The sequence below is a fragment of the Bufo gargarizans genome, chromosome 4 (genome assembly GCF_014858855.1).
Source record: "Bufo gargarizans isolate SCDJY-AF-19 chromosome 4, ASM1485885v1, whole genome shotgun sequence".
In the NCBI taxonomy this organism is placed as follows: domain Eukaryota; kingdom Metazoa; phylum Chordata; class Amphibia; order Anura; family Bufonidae; genus Bufo; species Bufo gargarizans.
Genome location: NC_058083.1, coordinates 420,170,515 through 420,191,489, shown reverse-complemented (window position 1 = coordinate 420,191,489; position 20,975 = coordinate 420,170,515). Strand labels below are relative to the sequence as shown.

The following is a 20,975-nucleotide window of genomic DNA, read 5'->3' as shown; positions in this document are numbered from 1 at the left end:
GGTCTCCTACCTACCCGGTTCCAAGAACATCAGAGCGGATGCCTTATCACGGCAGTACTCCGAGCTGTCCGGGGAGGAGTCGATTCCGACTTCGGTCATACCTCCGAATCAGATCCTGGCCGCCATTCGCACCAGCCTGACCTCTCCCCTGGGTGAGCAGATTTTGGCGGCTCAATCTGGTGCTCCCTCTGGGAGATCCCAACGGCAGATGTTTTGTGCCTGAGGAGTTGCGCACTCGGTTGTTGCGAACCTACCATAACTCCAAGGCTGCGGGGCATCCTGGAAAGAATCAGCTGTCCTGGGCTGTTTCACGTCTGTTCTGGTGGCCTTCTCTACGTTCCGACATCGCCGCATATGTAGCGGCATGCTCCGTTTGTGCCCAGAGTAAATCCCCTCGGCACCGTCCGTTGGGCCTTTTGCAACCCATAGCCACCGGGGAGCGTCCATGGTCACACCTGGGGATGGATTTCATTGTGGACCTCCCTGCATCCCGAGGCCATACGGTCATTCTCATGATTGTGGATCGGTTTTCCAAAATGTGCCACTGTGTTCCTCTCAAGAAGTTACCCTCTGCACGAGAGTTGGCCACGATTTTTGCCAGGGAGGTCTTCCGGTTGCACGGTTTGCCCAAGGAGATTGTGTCGGATCGGGGGAGTCAGTTTGTGTCCAGGTTCTGGCGCTCCTTTTGCTCCCAGTTGGGGATTCATCTCTCTTTCTCCTCGGCCTACCACCCTCAGTCCAATGGGGCCGCAGAACGATCCAATCAGGCCTTGGAGCAATTCCTTCATTGCTATGTCTCCGATCACCAAGACAATTGGGTTGACCTCCTGCCTTGGGCTGAGTTTGCCAGGAACACAGCGGTGAACTCTTCCTCTGGGACGTCTCCCTTCATGGCCAATTATGGGTTCCAACCTGCCGTGTTACCGGAGGTATTCTCTCCCCAGGATATTCCGGCTGTGGAGGATCACCTTTCCGTCCTACGTGCTTCTTGGGTACAGATCCAGAGGTCCCTTGAGGTCTCTGCGCAGCGCCAGAGACTCCAGGCTGATCGCAGACGAGCGCCCGCTCCTTCCTACCAGGTCGGAGACCGCGTATGGTTGTCCACCCGCAACCTCAACCTTCGAGTGCCCACTCCCAAGCTGGCGCCTCGCTTTGTTGGTCCCTTCCGAGTGCTTCGCAGGGTAAACCCGGTAGCCTATGCCCTTGCGCTTCCTCCTGGCATGCGGATCTCCAACGTGTTTCATGTCTCCCTGTTGAAGCCACTGGTGTGTAATCGTTTCACTTCCTCGGTTCCTCGGCCTCGTCCGGTCCAAGTGGGCAATCGTGAGGAGTATGAGGTGAGCAATATCCTGGACTCACGCCTGGTCCGCGGTCGGGTGCAGTTTTTGGTCCATTGGCGTGGTTATGGTCCAGAGGAGCGTTCCTGGGTTCCCTCCGCAGATGTCCATGCTCCTGCCTTGCTCCGAGCCTTCCACGCACGCTTCCCTCAGAAACCGTTCTTTACTCCGCGGAGGAGGGGCCCTTGAGGGGGAGGTACTGTCATGGTCTTACCTTCTGCTGTTCTCCTTCGTTTGACATGTGCTGGCGGCCATCTTGGTTTCTGGATTTCTTGTAGCCTCCCACCCTGCGGCTTCTCCTTCCCACTGGGAGGAGCTGGATGCCTAGCTCATATATATAGGAGGTCTGTGGCTTCAGTTCCTTGCTTGGTCCTCCTGTGTTCACATGCTTCTAAGACTGCTGCTGCTTCTGGTTCCTGATCCTGGCTTCGTCTGACTACCCTGCTGGTTCCTGATCCAGGCTTCGTCTGACTACCCTGCTGGTTCCTGATCCAGGCTTCGTCTGACTACCCTTCTGGTTCCTGACCTCTGGCTTCGCAAGACCCTGCTTCGGTTTAGCCATCCGTTTGGACTTTTGCCTCACAGCTTGATTTTCAATAAAGCCTTCTTATTTCCACTTATCTCTTGTTGTACGTCTGGTTCATGGTTCCATGACACTTATCTAGGCAATTACATTTCATTAGACCTTGGGACATCTCCTTCTCACAAAAACAGCCTTAGGTAAACACTTTGGTACATATCGTAAACCTTAGGTAAGCAATTTCAGAGTAAAGAAAATCCTGAACTCACTCTGCCTTTTAAAATAAGACAAAATGGTTGTCCCTTAGGCTCATGTCCATACTCTTATATAGGCCTTATACTTATGGACCTTATTCATACCCAATAGTTCTGACAGGGTGTACACAGGTTTCTTAGGACCCCACAGCAAAACTTAGTAGTGACCCACCCCACTCTACCCAGTTTCCCAGTAAGCGTGCATCAAACACTCCCAGGCAACATGGAGTACGAAGCACAACCCCCGGGTTTCGGGGGAATTTGATTTGTTTAAATTAAGACATTTTTCATAATAAAAATAAATAAATATATGATTTGTTTACAATTTATGAGCAATAGCGATCCCTCATCCTCATACTGTGGAGGTGATCATTCTATGGAAATGCAGCGCTTAACCTTCAATGAATGAGCAGCCGACGGTCAGGAAGGAAGCGTTCCTCGGCACGTGTAAATCCACCTCTAGATCCAGACCAAGAATATAAAATGGAAACATGTTATGATGAATTGTCATTTTGTGTCTTTTGCAATACACAAAACCAATTAAATTGCAAGTCTGTGGTGGGGTTAATTGTTAAGTCATGTCTTTCATTTTAAATATAAATTGCTCATTATACAATTGTAATTGTATATTAGTATTAGTATATGTATGTAGTTTCTATAAAATTATGAATAACCTGTGTATTTAGGGTTTTTCCATTCCTTTGCATGGTTTCTGTTTCACATTTCCTTGCATGTGTTTAGAATTGTCAGATTATGAAGAAAAAATCACTTAGTTCTGTGGACAGCTTATGAGCCCAGCATGTCTACCTACGTATGGTGTCTCTCACAGCGTATGGACTCGCAGACAAATAGAAACTGCAGCTGCAAGCCCCTCTTTCCCCCTTTCCACTGTCTGTTTACTGGTTTCTTGTAAAACTAGCATGTAACTTGCAGGAAGGGAGAAGGAGCACTACGGGCTGTGCACAGCACTCTGAGCCCATCATATGTTTACCCACTTCTGGTCTCTCTCATAGCATGTAGACTCACAGATGAAGAGATTCTGCAGCTGCAATCCCCTCTTTCCTCTCCTCCCTTTCTATTTACTGGTTTCTTGTAAAACCAGCATACACGAAGGGAATAGAAGAACTGTGGACTCTCTCCTTCCTGCGGAAGATGAGCTTAATGAACCCGTCTCCAGCAGTGAGGAGAGACAGCACTCTGAGTGAGTACTTCTCTCTCCTCGACTTCGGTGATCGGTAGAGGTATCAGCACCTGGAGCTCCTATTGATCATAACTTTGCCCTTGACTTATCAAAAGTTTTTTTTTTCTTTTTTTTTTTTAAAGTAATAATGTAGCAAGTTTTGAGAACTAGATTGCTGGAGAGGGTTTGTTTGACCAGAGATTTATTCAGATTTTATTATTTGGAGTTAGAATTTTTTATTTTTTTTACCTAATACGGGGTAAATGGCATCAGTAATGTAGAATTATATAGCTTGGACTTCATTGATCTGTATCTTTTTACAACCTTTTCTATTACTGTGTAAAGGTGAGGGTGAGATGTAACAGAATTGCAGTGTGGATTATGCATAGTAAATCTGCAGCAAATAACTGTACAGTACATGTGGATTGGGTCCAGAAAACGGCAGCCACACATAGCAGAAAAATTCTGCCATAGAAAAGCAAGCATGCCATGAATTTATGGCATGGATTTTACCACTCCATTGTACATGTACTAGATGTGCATGTACATGTTATGTCACCTCTGCAGAGGTTAGGAGGGAGTAAATATTCTGTGATATCACTTGTTAATGGTGGATCCTCTATATCTATATAAATATATATATATATATATATATATATATATATATATATATATATATATATAAAAAATCTGTTATTCTAGTCCTGCCTATAATAATAATAATAATAATAATAATAATATAGCTGCAGTAAAGAGGTCCATAGAAACCAAGAAGTGGTGCCAATATGAAAACTACAGGATCTTATGTCTTTTTTTTTTCTTTGTTAGTATAGATGTTTGACATAGAAAATTAAAAATAACCACCAAAAAATGTTTTACAAATATTTTTAACATTAAAGGAAAGATTTAAACAATAGGTTATTTTCTGATGATACATTCCTTTTACAAGGTAAGGAAAATATTAAGGGAGTTATTTATTAAGACCGGCGTTTTAGACACCATTCTTAATAACTCAGTGCTCTGGGGGTGGGTCTGCCACAGATATGAAGAGGCGCCGGCCTCTACATAACTTTGGCAAGTTAACTGCCGGTCTAAATCTATGCCATCTCCCTTGCTGGCTTAAATTTAGACCATTTTCTACGTCTAAAACAGGCGTAGAAAATGATAAATGAGACGAGCCTGCCAGCTTGTTGCCTTCATCGCTCCATGCCATGCCCCAAAAATAGACACATTTCTGTTAGTAAATGACCCCCTAAATCTTTATAAATTTCATCATTTTATAACTTTGGAAAGTTCACTTTACTGTTCACAATAATTGCAGTAGAAAAATCTATATAAAATGCCACAAAGGCATTTAGTGTCTAGTGTAGACACCCCTAGTACTACCAAATCTCCTGGAAAACTGCTTTAAAAGAAATGAATGCCATTAATACATATAAAAATGAATCAAAAATGGAATGTATGAGAACATATTAGCAGAATATAAAAAAATGCTTATTCAAATTGTGTATTTCCTTTTTTTCCCCTTCTTAACAGAATCAGGAATTTACAGGGATGTTTGCAATGACAGAGCGAGGTCATGGCAGTAATGTAAGAGGGATATTGACCGAGGCTGTGTTTGATCCAGTGACACAGGTAAGTAAGCCATTTTTAGATATATGCGGTATCTTGTAGACAAAAACATATTTTGACATTTCTAATAGTTTAGCCTTAATGGACACTTCTGGTTTCCGTTTCCCAATATATAAAAAGAAGAAGTGCTGCATAATTGTTAATCTGAATTCTGACATGTAGACATCCTCATGAGTCAGCACAGTGCTGTACGGGAACAGATTTCCCATGGTCTTGTTTATATTTTAAACCAGTTCAAAGAAGTTTAGATGTTGTTTTTTTTTTTTTTACAGTGTTTTGTTTAAATGTATACAGTTTTGCATGCTATGCATTCTGATTGAAAAACATGGGATAGTGTGCTATTATGTGTATAGTGAGACATGTGTTAGTACTTATAGATGACCTGTGGCCTAGCCTAGATGCACACTGTGTTCAGCAATTATGATTGGTGGAACTGCATAAAGCCAAATGTATGCCCCAAACATATGCCTATACAACACCTAAACACCTAAACGTATGCCTGTACAACACCTAAACGTATGCCTGTACAACACCTAAACGTATGCCTGTACAACACCTAAACGTATGCCTGTACAACACCTAAACGTATGCCTGTACAACACCTAAACGTATGCCTGTACAACACCTAAACGTATGCCTGTACAACACCTAAACGTATGCCTGTACAACACCTAAACGTATGCCTGTACAACACCTAAACGTATGCCTGTACAACACCTAAACGTATGCCTATACAACACCTAAACGTATGCCTGTACAACACCTAAACGTATGCCTATACAACACCTAAATGTATGCCTATACAACACTTAAACGTATGTCTATACAACACCTAAACGTATGCCTATACAACACCTAAATGTATGCCTATACAACACTTAAACGTATGTCTATACAACACCTAAACTTATGCCTATAGAACACCTAAACATGGAGAGGGTTTTGCACGGTCAAGACAGACAGATACACACCAAAATTACTCTATAAGAGCCGCTGTATCTCCAATGACAACCATGGAATCACATATTGGTTCTGCAGTAGCCCCTGCAGTGAATGCCTAGACTAGTGGTGGCAAACCTATGGCACAGGTGCCAGAGGTGGCACTCAGAGCCCGCTCTGTGGGCACCTGCAACCTGGAAAAAGTCTGTGGTGTACAAATATGCCTTAGACTTTTCCTGTCATTCATCAGCACAGGGCGCACTATGAACAGCACAGGCATGGCACTGAATATAGGCAGGCTATTATAGCTAAATGATAAAGTACATGGAGGATATACTCTATTGGACTGTAGTATTCAGGTTAAATTGCTGTGTTGGCACTTTGTGATAAATAAGTGGGTTTTGGGTTGCAGGTTTGGGCACTTGGCCTGTAAAAGGTTTACCATCACTGGCCTAGACCATTATTATTATTTATTTGAAAGAGCATTTATTTCCATGCTGCTGTACATCAAGAGGGTGCATAATATAAAATTACAATAAACAAGAGACTATTAACAGACTGGTACAGAGGGGGAGAGGACCCTGCACTCAGAAGCTTACAATCTACTTGTTGAATTTCAGCACATCCGATCCTGTACTTTTCCTCAAGATGACCAATGCTAGGGAATTGGCAGACACTTATGTCCCACCTTTCTTAGAAAAACCATGTCCACTCCAGTCTTTAGTGCTACCTCAAGTCGTGTAACATTACATAACTTGTCTTGCACTTTTTTCCTTCCTGTTAGTATAAGATAAAGGGCAGGCAGCACTCTCAGATACATGCAACTTTTCAAGAGATTGTCCAGCTTTGGAGCACTTTTGGGCAGCCCCTCTTCCTCCTCTACCGGATCGGTGAAGGGAAACATACTTGCTTGGTTCCCACCACTTGGTTTCGGCACCTTCACTGTGCTTTGGCCCTGCTTGTCAGCTTCTGGAATGGACAGCGGTCACATGTCCTACTGCAGTGGTGACCAGGTCATGTGCTTCATGGGGGACGTGTCCTCACTACAGCCAGTCATTGGCTGCATAAAACACATGACCTCCATCCATTCAGGAAGCTCATAACTGCAGACTGAAGAGCAGTGAATTGAACTGAAGATACTGGAACCGTAAGTCAGTGAACAGGTAAGTGTGCTTCTCTCCACAGGTCTGACAGGGAGGGGGAAGCTGCCCAAAAGTGTTTCAAAGCTGGACAACCCCTTTAAAGATGTTTTCCTGTAACAACATTTAGTAGTGCACATGAGTGATCACTGTTCTATTCACTTCTGTGGGCCTACTGCACTGTACTCGGTGAATGAAGTAGTGGTCATGAAGAGAATCTAGGACCCCCATTCCCATGATCGAAGGGGTAACGGCAGTCAAATGTTAATGAGCAAACCCCTTTAAGGCCTAGTTAACACTTCAGTGATTTGGGCAGAGCATTCCGTCAGTGATTGTGAGCCAAAACCAGTAGTGACGCCTACACAAAGATAAGGTATAATGGAAAGGTTTGCTCCTGTTCTGTGTTTTTGACCGGCACCTGGTTTTGGCTGACAATCATTACTGGAAGCAAATGTCCAAATCACTGAAGTGTGAACTAGGCCTAATACGACTATCAGGCTATAAAATACCATGACATGGAGTGAATAATTAGACTGTGTGTAGCCGCAGCCTAAAAGTCAATAGGAATATAGACAGCATATAGGGCGGCTACGAATACTCAACTAAATCGACTAATTCGACACAAAAAAATCCCCCATGCAAATTTTTTGCATCTAGGATTCGTTTGTGTCACGTGACCACGGAGTGGGAGTGAAGCGCTTGCTATTACTCCCGCTCTGTGGTCTCCCGCTGCACTCAGAATACTCACCTTTCCAGCAGGGGGCCTCCAGACACTCCACAGCACGTCCATGGTTCCTGCTGGATAGGTAAGTTGGTGCTACTATGGCCGGTCGCCAATGACGCTGTGCACCTCGGGTATCAGGAGAAGCGGGGAAAGGGGGGGAGAGCTGCTGGCAGCACAAGAGGGGAGGAGAGCTGCTGGCACAAGGTGGGGAGAGCTGCTGGCACAAGGGGGGGCTGCTGGCACGAGGGGAGGGAGAGCTGCTGGCACAAGGGGGGAGCTGCGGCACAAGGGGGAGAGAGCTGCTGGCACAAGGGGGTCTGCTGGCACGAGGGGAGGGAGAGCTGCTGGCACAAGGGGGTGAAGCTGCTGGCACAAGGGGGGAGAGCTGCTGGCACAAGGGGGGGAGCTGAAAGCACTGGGGTGGGGGAGAGCTGATGGCATTGGGGTGGGGGAGAGCTGATGGCATGGGAGAGCTGATGGCATGGGAGGCTCATGGTACTGGGGGATAGTGGAGCTGACGGCATCGGGGGGAACTGAAGCACTTGGGCTGATCACACAGGGGGGATCGAAGGGTGTTGGGGACTGATGGCAGGGGATGAGTTTTTATAAAGGAAGATGAGTCTTTATAAAGGAAAACAGTCTATTAATTCATTTTTTCTTATTAGATTATTCGATTAATCGTAAAAAATAATCAATAGAATACTCGATTTCTAAAATAATCGTTTACTGCAGCCCTAACAGCATATTATTTCTGTCTCTTTATATAGTACTTATGTCATTCTATTTGTTCTCTTTTCTTGTAGGAGTTCATTATACATACCCCTTGTGAGAATGCACAGAAGATGTATATTGGCAATACAATGAAAGGGAATTATGCTGCTGTGTTTGCACAGCTAATTATGGATGGCAAATCTCAAGGTTTGTTTCTCTGGATATTCTTGAGACATGTAAGGTTCCAGTAACAGTTCTGCCTTCATGCGTCCGTAAGGCGCAGGTAATTGCTCAATTCTGTGACTAGACAGTTCAGGCAAGGCGACAGCTAGTTAATTAGGGTTCAGGCTATGGTTGCATTACATATCTTCCGATCTTGAAAGATAAAAGACATTGCCAAGTTATGTATATGCCAATGCAGACTAAGCATGTAAGCACTTGTTCTGATCTGTCCCATAAATCACACAACCAGTTTGATTTATAAAGTCTAATAGGTAATAAGTTCACGTGAAGGCAGACCTGAGTTTAACCTTTCTTTCTTTTTATGATTTTCTCTAGGGCCGCACTGTTTTATTGTCCCAATCCGTGACGTCAATGGGAATATGTATGCAGGAGTAGAAGCGATAGATATGCTGTACAAAGAAGGTAGATTATTATATTATTCTTTTATAAATACTGTAGGTCTTTCTGTTATTTCTTAACTTTTTAAAATACATTTTATTCTACAAGATGAGATGTTGGATTACAAATTGGTGTATTATATGCACAGTCTATTAGGATGTTTGGTATGAAATTTAGACCACAATAGTGGCGTAAAAAAAGTTGTAGATTTTGCCACAAGCCATATTTGCAACTTTTGCATTTTTTACGATATTTTTCAGATCTGGTGAGAAAAGGGGGTGGGGAGGGGGCAATGCAGCAGGTCCGCCACATTTATTTTGTTTCAAGCTAGTTTTCTGGCATGAATAAAGACAGAAATCTACAGCAGATAGGAGGCTGTCCTACATTTTAGACTGTCGCAAAGCTAGTAGGAGGTTGCTCCAAATCTATGACAGGCGTGTGTCTTTACATAAATTTGGCACGTCCTCTATGGATGCAGGTGGAATCAAGACTGGCAAAAAAAAATTATGGTCTTGATAAAAATCTCTCCCAAAGTTTATCAATTTTTAACAAAGTTGTCAAATGGAGTCTTCGCAACCTGGTGGGGAATCAGTGGAAGCAGGGAAGCATGGGCCATTACCTAGCAAGTCAAGGAAAATATATTAAAGTCAGATTTATCACTAATATGGACTACTTTATTACTCTCTTCACTCTAGGTGTTTGTATATGAAGAGAAGTTTTGTTTGTGGCCATTAAATGATGTATATGACATTTTTTGCCAGTTTTCCACCTCTGTAGGCTCTGTTTCTTAATGAGCAAGTAGGTGAAGATAACCTGCACCGATGTCTCCCATACACAGCACACATAGAAGATGAGACTCTGCTCCACTTTCTCACACAAGCATAGCTCCTACAAAGAAATGCAACACCAGAGGATCCAAAAAACAAACCGTCTTTATTAAAGTGTGACTTCCATTTCAATTTTTTTATGTGTAGTGACCGTGAATGCAAGTGTTTTTGTAATATACTTTATTAGAAAACTACATGTAAAATGTCCGATTAGCAACACTTTGAGGGTTGCTAAGGAAATTCCATCTTCATTCTATTGAACCCTAAAGATCGTAAGTGTACTGTGTCCCTGGATACTTGCCAAGGGCGGATTGGGAACTTAAAGTGGCCCTGGAAAAAATAAAGTGACCCCATGTTGTAGGCGGGTCCAAATTTGATAGAATACAGGGCCAAAAAAGCCCTGCAATACTGCTGCAATACCGCTGCAATACTATAATGCAGCGCAAAATACTGCTTTGGCAGAACTAAATACACAGTGCAGGACAAAATACTGCTGCTCCACAGCATTCAACTTTGTCACTGTCCTGAGGACGGCAATACAGTTGAATGCAGGAGGACACTTTCTTCTGCTAGGCAGGAATTTCCCTGTAGGGTCTATTGCCAGTCTCCCCATGGTACTTGCTGTGAGGGGCTAATTGCTGGCTGCAGCGCTCCCATCTATCGTCTTATTGCATCCATTGGTTAGCTCTGGGAAAATAGTGATGAGCACTGCTGCCAGTAATCAACATTGAGAGTAAGTATATATCAGAGGCAGAGTCAGTATATATCTAGCCCTCAAATTCACTGTCCCTACACATAAAAAAAAATTGAAATGAGAGTTCCAATTAAGGGTACTTTCACACTAGCGTTTTTCTTTTCCGGCATAGAGTTCCGTCACAGGGGCTCTATACCGGAAAAGAACTGATCAGGCATATCCCCATGCATTCTGAATGGAGAGTAATCCGTTCAGTTTGCATCAGGATGTCTTCAGTTCAGTCGTTTTGACTGATCAGGCAAAAGAGAAAACCGTAGCATGCTACGGTTTTTTCTCCGGCGAAAAAAACTGAAGACATGCCTGAACGCCGGATCCGGCATTTTTTCCCATAGGAATGTATTAGCGCCGGATCCGGCATTCAGAATACCGGAATGCCGGATCCGTCGTTCCGGCATGCGCATGCGCAGATCGGTAAAAATGCGAAACATGTACAAGACGGATCCGTCGGTCCGTATGACAAGCGGAGAGACGGATCCGTCCTTGCAATGCATTTGTGAGACGGATCCGCATCCGGATCCGTCTCACAAATGCTTTCAGGCAGCAGCAGATCGGCGGATCCGGATCACACTGCCGCAAGTGTGAAAGTAGCCTTAAATATAAAAAATATTAAAAACCAATTAAAAATGAATGTTGCCAAAAGTTACATGCATATCATATACAGTATAGGACTGGTGATGTGATGGTTAATCCTTCTTTCCTGCAGATGTAGAGGATGCCCCCTTGGCATGGTTACAGGCCTAGGTATAACATAGATCATTAGACAAATCTTTGCTTGTACAACTATGACCTGCCTTGATTTCGCTCAATAACCTTGGTGACCTTTCTCTGTCCCTTCTCTAGTTTAGCTATTTCCTTCTTATACACAGGGGACAAAAATTGTATGCAATATTCCATGTGTGTCCTTTACACTATGTTCTTGTCTTGAGTATCTGTACCAGGAATATTTGCCTTGGCAGAAGCTACCTGGCACTGGTTGCTTCATTTAAAGTGAATCTGTCAACACTTTTTACCTAAACTTAAACTCCTGACAGCGACAGGTAAGGGATGAGAGAGCAGGGCAAAATTACCTTTTGTGTAGTTTTTCACATTAGGAATAGTGTGAATGTGAAGTTTTATTCTGCCAGATTCTGCTCTTGCAAGTGCCCAGCCAGGGCTCTATTGTGAAGTGCCATCTTCATTGAGCTGCTTCATATCTCTGCTCTTATTGACAGTTGTAGTAACATCCAACCTGGAGATCGGCTGCAGCAGCATATCTGTGTATGCCTCTCTGCTTTTTATTCAAATCCTCCCCTTCCCTCTCTATTGACTTAGATGGACAGTATGTCATCTGATCCCTCTATAGGTGCACCAGCATATGTATGTGCAGTGTCCGGGTTTGGGGTGGCCCCAATGCTTTGCTGGGTCCCCCGGACACTGTCGAAGTGTCCCCACATGTTGCTGCTCTCCGGAAGGGATGGTGAGGCATGGTGCACCCCGAAGGGAAAGAAATCCAGAGAGTCAGGGTTTGCAGTAAAACAGGGTGCTTCTTTACTGGAGGGATTCAGGTGTGAAACAATAAAGGCGAGGCGTAGGGCTGGCTTCTCCAGTCTCCTTCCTGGCAGAAGAAAGTTTTGATGCTGAGGAAAGGTCTGAGCTAGCTGTCCCTCTCTCTCTTCAGAAGGCTGGTACCCTGGTTCAAGGCTGGTGATCCCGGGTCTGTGGCAGCATAACACCGCCTTAATGTCTTCTTCGGGTCACTCAGTCTGGCAGTCTCCTCTTCCAAGCACTGTTCCCTAACTGCAGCACACTAGGGGCTCTGACTGCTCTCCTTATATACAGTTTTAGCTGACTAGAACCTTCTAGTGGGGGGGGTGGAGTGGAGAAGCTCAGCACAAACAGATACATTGTAACGCTTTCCGTCTCTCATAGACTTACATTAGAGCAGGGCTGGCCAACCTGTGGCTCTCCAGCTGTTGTAAAACGACAACTCCCATCATGCTTTGCTGTAGGCTGATACCTGTAGGCAGTCTAGGCATGCTGGGAGTTGTAGTTTTGCAACAGCTGGAGAGCCTCAGGTTGGCCATCCCTGCATTAGAGCTTCAATGATACTCAATGGCAATGACACAGCATTATTTCCAGACAAAAACAAGTTTCCAGACATAACAGAGCTAAAACCAGACATTCAAAAGGTCAGGCTGTCTGGGTTTGGTGGTAAATAGGGATGAACCGAAGTTATTACTTCGCTAAGTCGTGTAATAACTTTGGGAATTATTCCTGTAAAAAACCTTGGTACCAAACTCTGGTTCGGTTCCTAGTGGTACCTTGTACCATCCGAAGTCAATATGCTCATCCCTAGTGATAAAACAACGTCTGTCTTTTTCCCTCCAAAACATGGTCTTCTTTAAACTCTATGGCAGCTGTGGAAAATTACCAGCTCCTCATTCAAAGTCCTAGCAGTCTCTCAGTAGTCACTAATCCCTTCCACAGAGCCACGTAAGTATAGTTATAATGAACAGGGTCTATATCACAACATACATATAAAATGCAGTAATAAACAGTATAAGTTAACCCTTTCAAGGGAGATAAAGTAAGAAGTTTGTAACTTTGCATAGGGCAAATGTCCAAACGTCAAAATACCCCCTACTCCAGGGCACTAAATAAGTGTGTCTTTCTGCCCTCTCTTTCTCACTTGATTCTCCTCTCTATTGGCTTCTATGGGCAGTATGTAATCTGATTCCTCAGTTTGCTGGCGGTCTGTCTAGAGCAGGGGTGCACAACCTGTGACCCAGGGGCCACATGCGGCCCTTGATACCATTCTGTGTGGCCCCCAACCATCTGGTGACAGACATGTATGTCTATGTCTTGTGGCTGCTCACATGTATTTTTCATGTATTCTCACATTAGATGGGAATCCTGTAGGTGTAACCAGATATTTATAGTATATACTTTATGTATAATATGTCATAATTCCAGAATTTCAATTGGTAATACCCCTTTTTGTTTGAGGCCCTTGGGATCCTTTAGTCTGACAATGTGGCCCCTAACCAGAAAAGGTAATGGGGGGTGGGGGGGTGGGGAGAAGTGGAGAAATAAGCATTGATTGATGCAAAGTTTATTGAAATGAAAGTGACCATTTAATAACTAATAGTAAAATGTATTTCCTCAGCCAAGTAAACAATATTATATTAGCCGTCTATGTGTTCTTTAAATCATGGAGTTTAGTATCATCTATAAGGACAGTATTGAACTTATACTCTTAATTAATAGACATCTTAAAAGGGTCCAGTATCCAGTACAGACCCTTCTTTATTGGCAGTATTGGAATCAAAGTTACAAAAAATTGGTACCGTAGATTGTGATAAAGGAATTTAGTAATTTGATACCAAAATGTGTGCACTTGAAGAGTCAGTATGCTGAGAAGTAAATGGTAAATGTGATGCTTAGAAGACATGTGACTTTCTTACACAATGGCATTGAATTTTTGTAACTGTCATTTACAGTACAGAAACAACAGAAGAAAAAGTGTTTTTCTCGTGATATACACGTACATCTACTCACAGATCTAGTGATCAGATAAATTGTGTTTTGTGAGTCATAGGAACTAATCTAGCAAGTTGAGGATGTGGTAGCAAAATGCTAAAGAATATTGTGTCTCACAAATTCATGTACTACAACCATATTCTATCAAGCTATCTGTTTGTCCATCTGTCTGTCTCTATCTATCTCTGTCTATATATGTATTTCACAGTGATCACTGAACAATTAGGGTCCTTTTACACTGGCAACGGAAGCCAAGTGATGATATAGCAATTGATCAGCTTTTGTTTATAGCTCCACCTACATGGGGCAGTCATGTGACTGAACGATCATTAGTGCAATCATTTAGGTACATACAATTTATTGTGGACAGCCCCTCCCTGTTTACATAAGGCAATGTGCTCCAGACAACTGAACGAAACTGAACAGCCTTCTGAGCAAAAATTATTTTGCCTAATTATTGACCCATATTAAAGGGCCTTTACCGCTAGGTTTACCACAGATGATAGTGCTGGGGGTCGCAGCAGGGGAACACTTTGTGATAAACTTATTGTCAAGGGATCCTTTTAATATCAATGGTATGAAAAGGGCTATCTCACAGACAAAAAGAACAGTCTAGCTAGTGCCACCTTCTGGAAGAAGCCTGATGTGGGTCAATATTTGACTTTTTAACAAGCCTTGGGAAGAAAAGTTGGGCGTTGACGCCTGTAAATCCTTCATAACTGTTGTTTCTATTTTTTTTTATAAATCAATAGTACAAGAAAAACTAAGAAACTTTGAAATATATCAGAAAAAATGCTTCTTTCTTCTCTTATCAGGCTCCTTTCCTACCCTCGCTTCACTAACTCTCAATTCACTGTCCTGATCTGTCTTCAGTGAAGATGAATTTATTTATTAATTATTCTGCAGCGCTTTACAGACATTAGCATCCAACTGTCCCCAATAGGGCTCACAATCTAAGTTCCCTATCAGTATGTCTTTGTAGTGTGGGAGGAAACCCACACAAACATGAGAAAAACATACAAACTCCATGTATATGTTGTCCTTGGTCGAATTCAAATCCAGCTCTCCAAGGCACCAGTGTTAACCACTGAGCCACTGTGCTTTGCAGCTTAGGGCCCTTTCACACTTGCGTTGTCCGGATCCGGCATAGAGTTCCGTCGTCGGGGCTCTATGCCGGAAGAATCCTGATCAGGATTATCCTAATGCATTCTGAATGGAGAGAAATCCATTCAGGATGCATCAGGATGTCTTCAGTCCCGGAACGGAAAGTTTTTGGGCCGGAGAAAATACCGCAGCATGCTGCGCTTTTTGCTCCGGCCAAAAATCGTGAAGACTTGCCGCAAGGCCGGATCCGGAATTAATGCCCATTGAAAGGCATTGATCCGGCCTTAAGCTAAACGTCGTTTCGGCGCATTGCCGGATCCGACGTTTAGCTTTTTTAGAGTGGTTACCATGGCTGCCGGGACTCTAAAGTCCCGGCAGCCATGGTAAAGTGTAGCGGGTAGCGGGGGAGCAGCATACTTACCATCTATGAGAGTGACGTCAGGGCGCCCCACGCGCATGGATCACGTGATCGCATGGCTTGTCATCCATGTGCATGGGGCGCTTTGACGTCATTCTGGAGGGCCCCGGGAGCCACACGGACTGTAAGTATACCGCTCCCCCGCTCCCCGCTCCTACTATGGCAACCAGGACTTTAATAGCGTCCTGGGTGCCATAGTAACACTGAACGCATTTTGAAGACGGCTCCGTCTTCAAATGCTTTCAGGACACTTGCGTTTTTCCAGATCCGGCGTGTAATTCCGGCAAGTGGAGTACACGCCGGATCCGGACAACGCAAGTGTGAAAGGGCCCTTACTGAAGGATCAAATTATATAGAAGTCTATTGAAGGGTTTCTTGGGAGAGGCAGAGAGAGGCAGACAGAGATGGTTCTGTTGGCTAGTAAGAGTTTAACTGTCTTGCCTCACTGCTGCTTCATTACTGTTGCTGACACTTATAAAAGTGTATTTCAGAGAGTTAGGGACCAGGCTCTCCTTTTTTCCATGTGTAGTCTACAGGAGACATCATAGCAGCTAGTCTTGTGAAGTGAACGGGAACTAAACTGCAGTACACCAACGCTGGAAACTACACAGTGTATGGGGCCTTCTGCTTCCGCTCTGTATACTGTATGGTTTCCAGCATCACAGATGCCTGAAAACAGCTGATTGATGGGGGTGTCAGGTGTTGGACCCACACTGATCTGATATTCATGACCTATCCTGAGGATCTGTTATCAATATCTGTATCCCATACAATCCCCTTAGTTAGAACTTTCTTCTTACTAGTCAGAGACAAAGCCTCAGCCCTTCTCCTGTTCCTTTTTTTCTCAGGATTTATTGTAAAACAGGGAATCCCTTCATTTTTGGTTTGCAATTTCAGACAGAAACGATTCAAGAAAGCTAGTATATTTCAGTTTCTCTTTGTCTCCCTGTAATTATAATTTTGGAACTAAAGCATATGTACAACACATAATATGCAATGTAAATATGTAGCTGACCTAAAGACGTTTAATATCAAGAACTGCCAGATGGTGACAGCAATTCTCACAACTAGGATGACAACATCACTGCAGCTCCCAAAGACAATAAGCACACGAATTAGGCACTTGTGTTGAGCATACGTGCGTGATTTTCATGTGTAGATATTACCATGATGGATATTCTCTCCCAGACATGTGTCAACAGATCGCCATCTGTCGTCTGGGATCTGCTGATCATTAGGGCTTTTTCCCCTGAAACACTGGGAAACGTCAATAAGATATCAACTTACACACTGTACTTATAAGTTTTTTATTAAAATGAAGGGGTAAAATACAGGCATACTTTGAAAATGTTGATGGGCTTTATTTAAAGGGGTTTTCTGGGATTATTTAACTGATGATCTATCCTGTGGATAGAAAAATAATGGCTGCACACACATATAAGCAGTAAAGCTGAGAAATGGGGATCATTCTAAATTCAAGTGGTGTTATACCTACTATAAATGGATCAATGGAAGCTCTTAGTGCACATTTTGATCAAACTTGTGTCAGGCCCATCTACCAAGCATCAAGGTGGCTTTCGCAGACGGGTTCCTATCACTAATATACCTACTCTCTTGGACTTATCCAAGTCGACATTTTCAGGGCAGTGTAGGAACTAGCTACATTTGTACTTTGCTCAGAAGCCCCAGGCAGATGGGTGTTTGCTCAGTCTAAAAGAGGCGCTACCTTCAAGAAATATTTTTTTATCAACCATGTTTGCTTTATGGATATGCACCTATGACTATCAATAAGAATGTGCCAGTCAAAATTTTCTTATAGTATTTATTGAGGGTAGCGTCTCTTTTAGGCCTCCTGCACACAAATGTTTTTTTCCCCCGTTTTTTCCGTTCCGTATACGGAACCATTCATTTTAATGGTTCTGCAAAAAAAAAAAAGAATGTACTCCATAAGCATTCCGTTGTTCCGTTGAAAGATAGAACATGTCCTATTATTGCCTGCAAATCACGTTCCGTGGCTCAGTTCAAGTCAATGGGTCCGCAAAAAAAAAGGAACACATACGGAAATGCATCCGTATGTCTTCCGTATCCATTCAGTTTTTTTGCGGAACCATCTATTGAAAATGTTATGCCCAGCCCAATTTTTTCTATTTATTTACTGTGTACTGTATATGCCATACGGAAAAACGGAACAGAACCGGAAACACAACGGAAACGGAACAACGGATCCGTGAAAAACGGACCGCAAAACACTGAAAAAGCCATACGGTCGTGTGCAGGAGGCCTTAGACTGAGCAAACGCCCATCTGCCTGGGGCTTCTGAGCAAAGTACAAATGTAGCTGGTTCCTACACTGCCCTGAAAATGTGGACTTGGATAAGTCCAAGAGAGGAGGTATATTAGTGATAGGGACCTGTCTGCGGAAGCCACCTTGGCGCTTGGTAGATGGGCCCCGTCACAAGTTTGATCAACACACGTTTGATCAAAATGTGCGCTAAGAGCTTCTATTGATTCATTTATAGTAGGTATAACACCACTTGAATTTAGAATGATCCCCATTTCTCAGCTTTACTGCTTATATGTGTGTGCAGCCATTATTTTTTTTATCAACCATGTTTGCTTTATGGATATGCACCTATGACTATGAATAAGAATGTGCCAGTCTAAATTTTCTTGTACTATTCTGTGGATAGGTCATCAGTATCTGATTGGTGGGGGTCTGACAGCTGCAACCCCCGGCGATCAGCTGTTTGAGAAGGCACCGGTGCTCGCAGTAGCGCCATGGTCTTCTCCAGCTTAGCCAAGGCCATGTGACTTCATGCTCATCAGTCACATGGCCCTAGGCGCAGCTCAGCCTCATTGAAGTGAATGGGTCTGAGCTGTGATACCAAGCACAGTTGCTATACAATGTACCATGCTGTGCTTGGTAAACTGAGAGAGGGCCACGACACTACTGCAAGCGCCAGTACTTCCTCAGACAGATGATTGGCAAAGATCCCGGGTGTTAGACCCCCACCAATCAGATACTCATGACGTAACCGGAGCATAGGTCATTAGTTAAAAAATCCTGGAAAACCCCTTTACTGAAACTATCCAGAAAAATGGCTCTGTGGTCTATTACAACCAGTGCAGCTTTCATTTTCTAAACTGCTGTGGAAAATTGAAAGCTGAGATGAGATTGGACAACAAGGCCAGTTTTTGTTTTAGTCTAGAGTAATGTTGAGCGAACTTCAAGGTCGGCGTTCAAGGTTTGGGTTGGGGTTATCTAAGAATTCCATTATGGATTCCGCTACCACGGACCGTAAGTTTTATGTTCCCTGGTAGCAGAATCCATAACGGAATTCTTAGATAACCCGAACCCTATCCTTGAACTCCGAAATTGAAAACATAAGTTCGCTTATCTCTAGTCTAGAGATCTATGGCAGCTCCCAGATATCTGTTTCTGTGACTCACAGCTTCAAGAGGATTATTCAAATCGCTGAGGGATTTATGTGAATAATCATTTTGATTATTCAAAAGTATTATTCTATGGGAGTCAAATGAGTTGTCTATTTTAGTTAATAGAGTGGCTTCCTCTGCTCAGGATCATCTTTTGGTCAGAGTGGAAAGAAGTTACAAAAATTTCTTTGGAGGACCTATCCTGTCCTTTCCCCTGTGGTGGAGATGCAGGGAATTTGAACACTAAACACTCCCATACACATTAGTGTATTGTTGGCCGAACCCACTGACAGTTTAATGTGTGTAGGGAACTCTGACTCTCCCACCAACAGATGATGGAAGAGAAGGATTGGGCGAAATGAACATTTTCGCCCAATCCTTTTGTTTTCCCAGTAGATAAGCTGCTGCCAGAGATGTCTGTCAGCACGATTCTCTTCTCTCCTCATTAAACACACATACATATTTGTAAGTAAGATGTAGCTGCAGATAGCTATTGGCTGTGTATGGCTGACTTTACTTCCAGGTTTACTCAGTTGCACTCTGGGGGTCCCAACAGGGGAACACTTTGTAATCAGCTTATTATAAAGATACCCTTCTAAATGTGGCCATACAAATTAGTCTAAAGTTGATTTCAGCCAAAATGATTATGCGTTGCATAAAATGTAACAGTGATTGATCATTTTATAGACTATCATTGCCTGGAAAAAAAGTCTGCAGTATTACAGATTTTCATCCGATAGTCAGAAGACAGGTCTTTCTTTCAAAGAACATTCCCAGAAAGATCATTCTTTATTCACCGCCCGAAGTCATTGAACATGTACCACCTGATTGAACAATTGTTATGACCCAATGTGGACTAAAATGTGTATGTAGGCAGTAGTTCACCAGATGCATCACTTGTTCAACATATTAACACAGTTTAGTAACCTAGTTTATAAGGCTGACAAAAGACATCTGTCCATCCAGTTCAGCCTCTTATCCTGCAAATTGATACAGAGGAGGTAAAAAACAAAACAAAAAAACCCTGTGAGGTAGAAGCCAATTTTCCTCACTTTAGGGGAAAAAATTCCTTCCCGACTCCAATCAGGCAATCAGTAACTCCCTGGATCAACAACCCCTCTTTAGTAGCTATATCCTGTAATATTATTACGCTCCAGAAATACATCCAGGCCCCTCTTGAATTCTTTTAGTAAATTCCACCTCCTCAGGCAGAGAGCGCCATAGTCTCACTGCTCTTACCGTAACGAATCCTCTTTTATGTTGGTAGAGAAACCTTCTTTCCTCTAGGCACAGAGGATGCCCCCTCGTCACAGTCCTAGGTATAACTAAATCATGGATGAAATCTCTGTACTGACCCCTGTTATCTTTATACATAGTTATTAGATCTCCCCTCAGTCGTATTTTTTCTAAAGTGAATAACCCTAATTTTGATAATCTTTCAGGGTACTGTAGTTGCCCCATTCCAGTTATTACTTTAGTTGCCCTCCTCTGAACCTTCTCCAGCTCTGCTATGTCTGCCTTGTTCACAGAAGCCCAGAAGAGTACACAGTACTCCATGTGTGGTCTGACCAGTGATTTGTAAAGTGGTAGGACTATGTTCTCATCATGGACATCTATGCCCCTTTTGATGCAACCCATTATCTTATTGGCATTGGCAGCAGCTGCCTGACACTGGTTTTTGCAGCTTATTTACTGTCAACTAAAATTCCTAAGTCCTTTACCATGTCAGTGTTACCCAGTGTTTTACCATTTAGTATGTATGGGTGTCAGTGTTAAACCTCATCTGCCCAAGCCTCTAATCAACCATCAACCTAATTCTGTCTAATGTGTATGGCCACCTTAACAAGTATTAGCATTTAAAG

At 43.2% G+C, this 20,975-nt stretch overlaps 1 protein-coding gene across 1 annotated transcript in view; it reads left to right on the top strand.

Annotated features, from left to right (window-relative positions):
* The window catches only part of ACOXL (acyl-CoA oxidase like), a 511,506-nt gene that overhangs the window by 69,139 nt on the left and 421,392 nt on the right, over positions 1-20,975 (top strand). Inside the window, exons 5-7 of the mRNA XM_044289630.1 lie at positions 4,828-4,926; positions 8,529-8,643; positions 8,995-9,081. Coding sequence (XP_044145565.1) covers positions 4,828-4,926; positions 8,529-8,643; positions 8,995-9,081 — 301 coding nt within the window. The remainder of the gene's footprint in view (positions 1-4,827; positions 4,927-8,528; positions 8,644-8,994; positions 9,082-20,975) is intronic.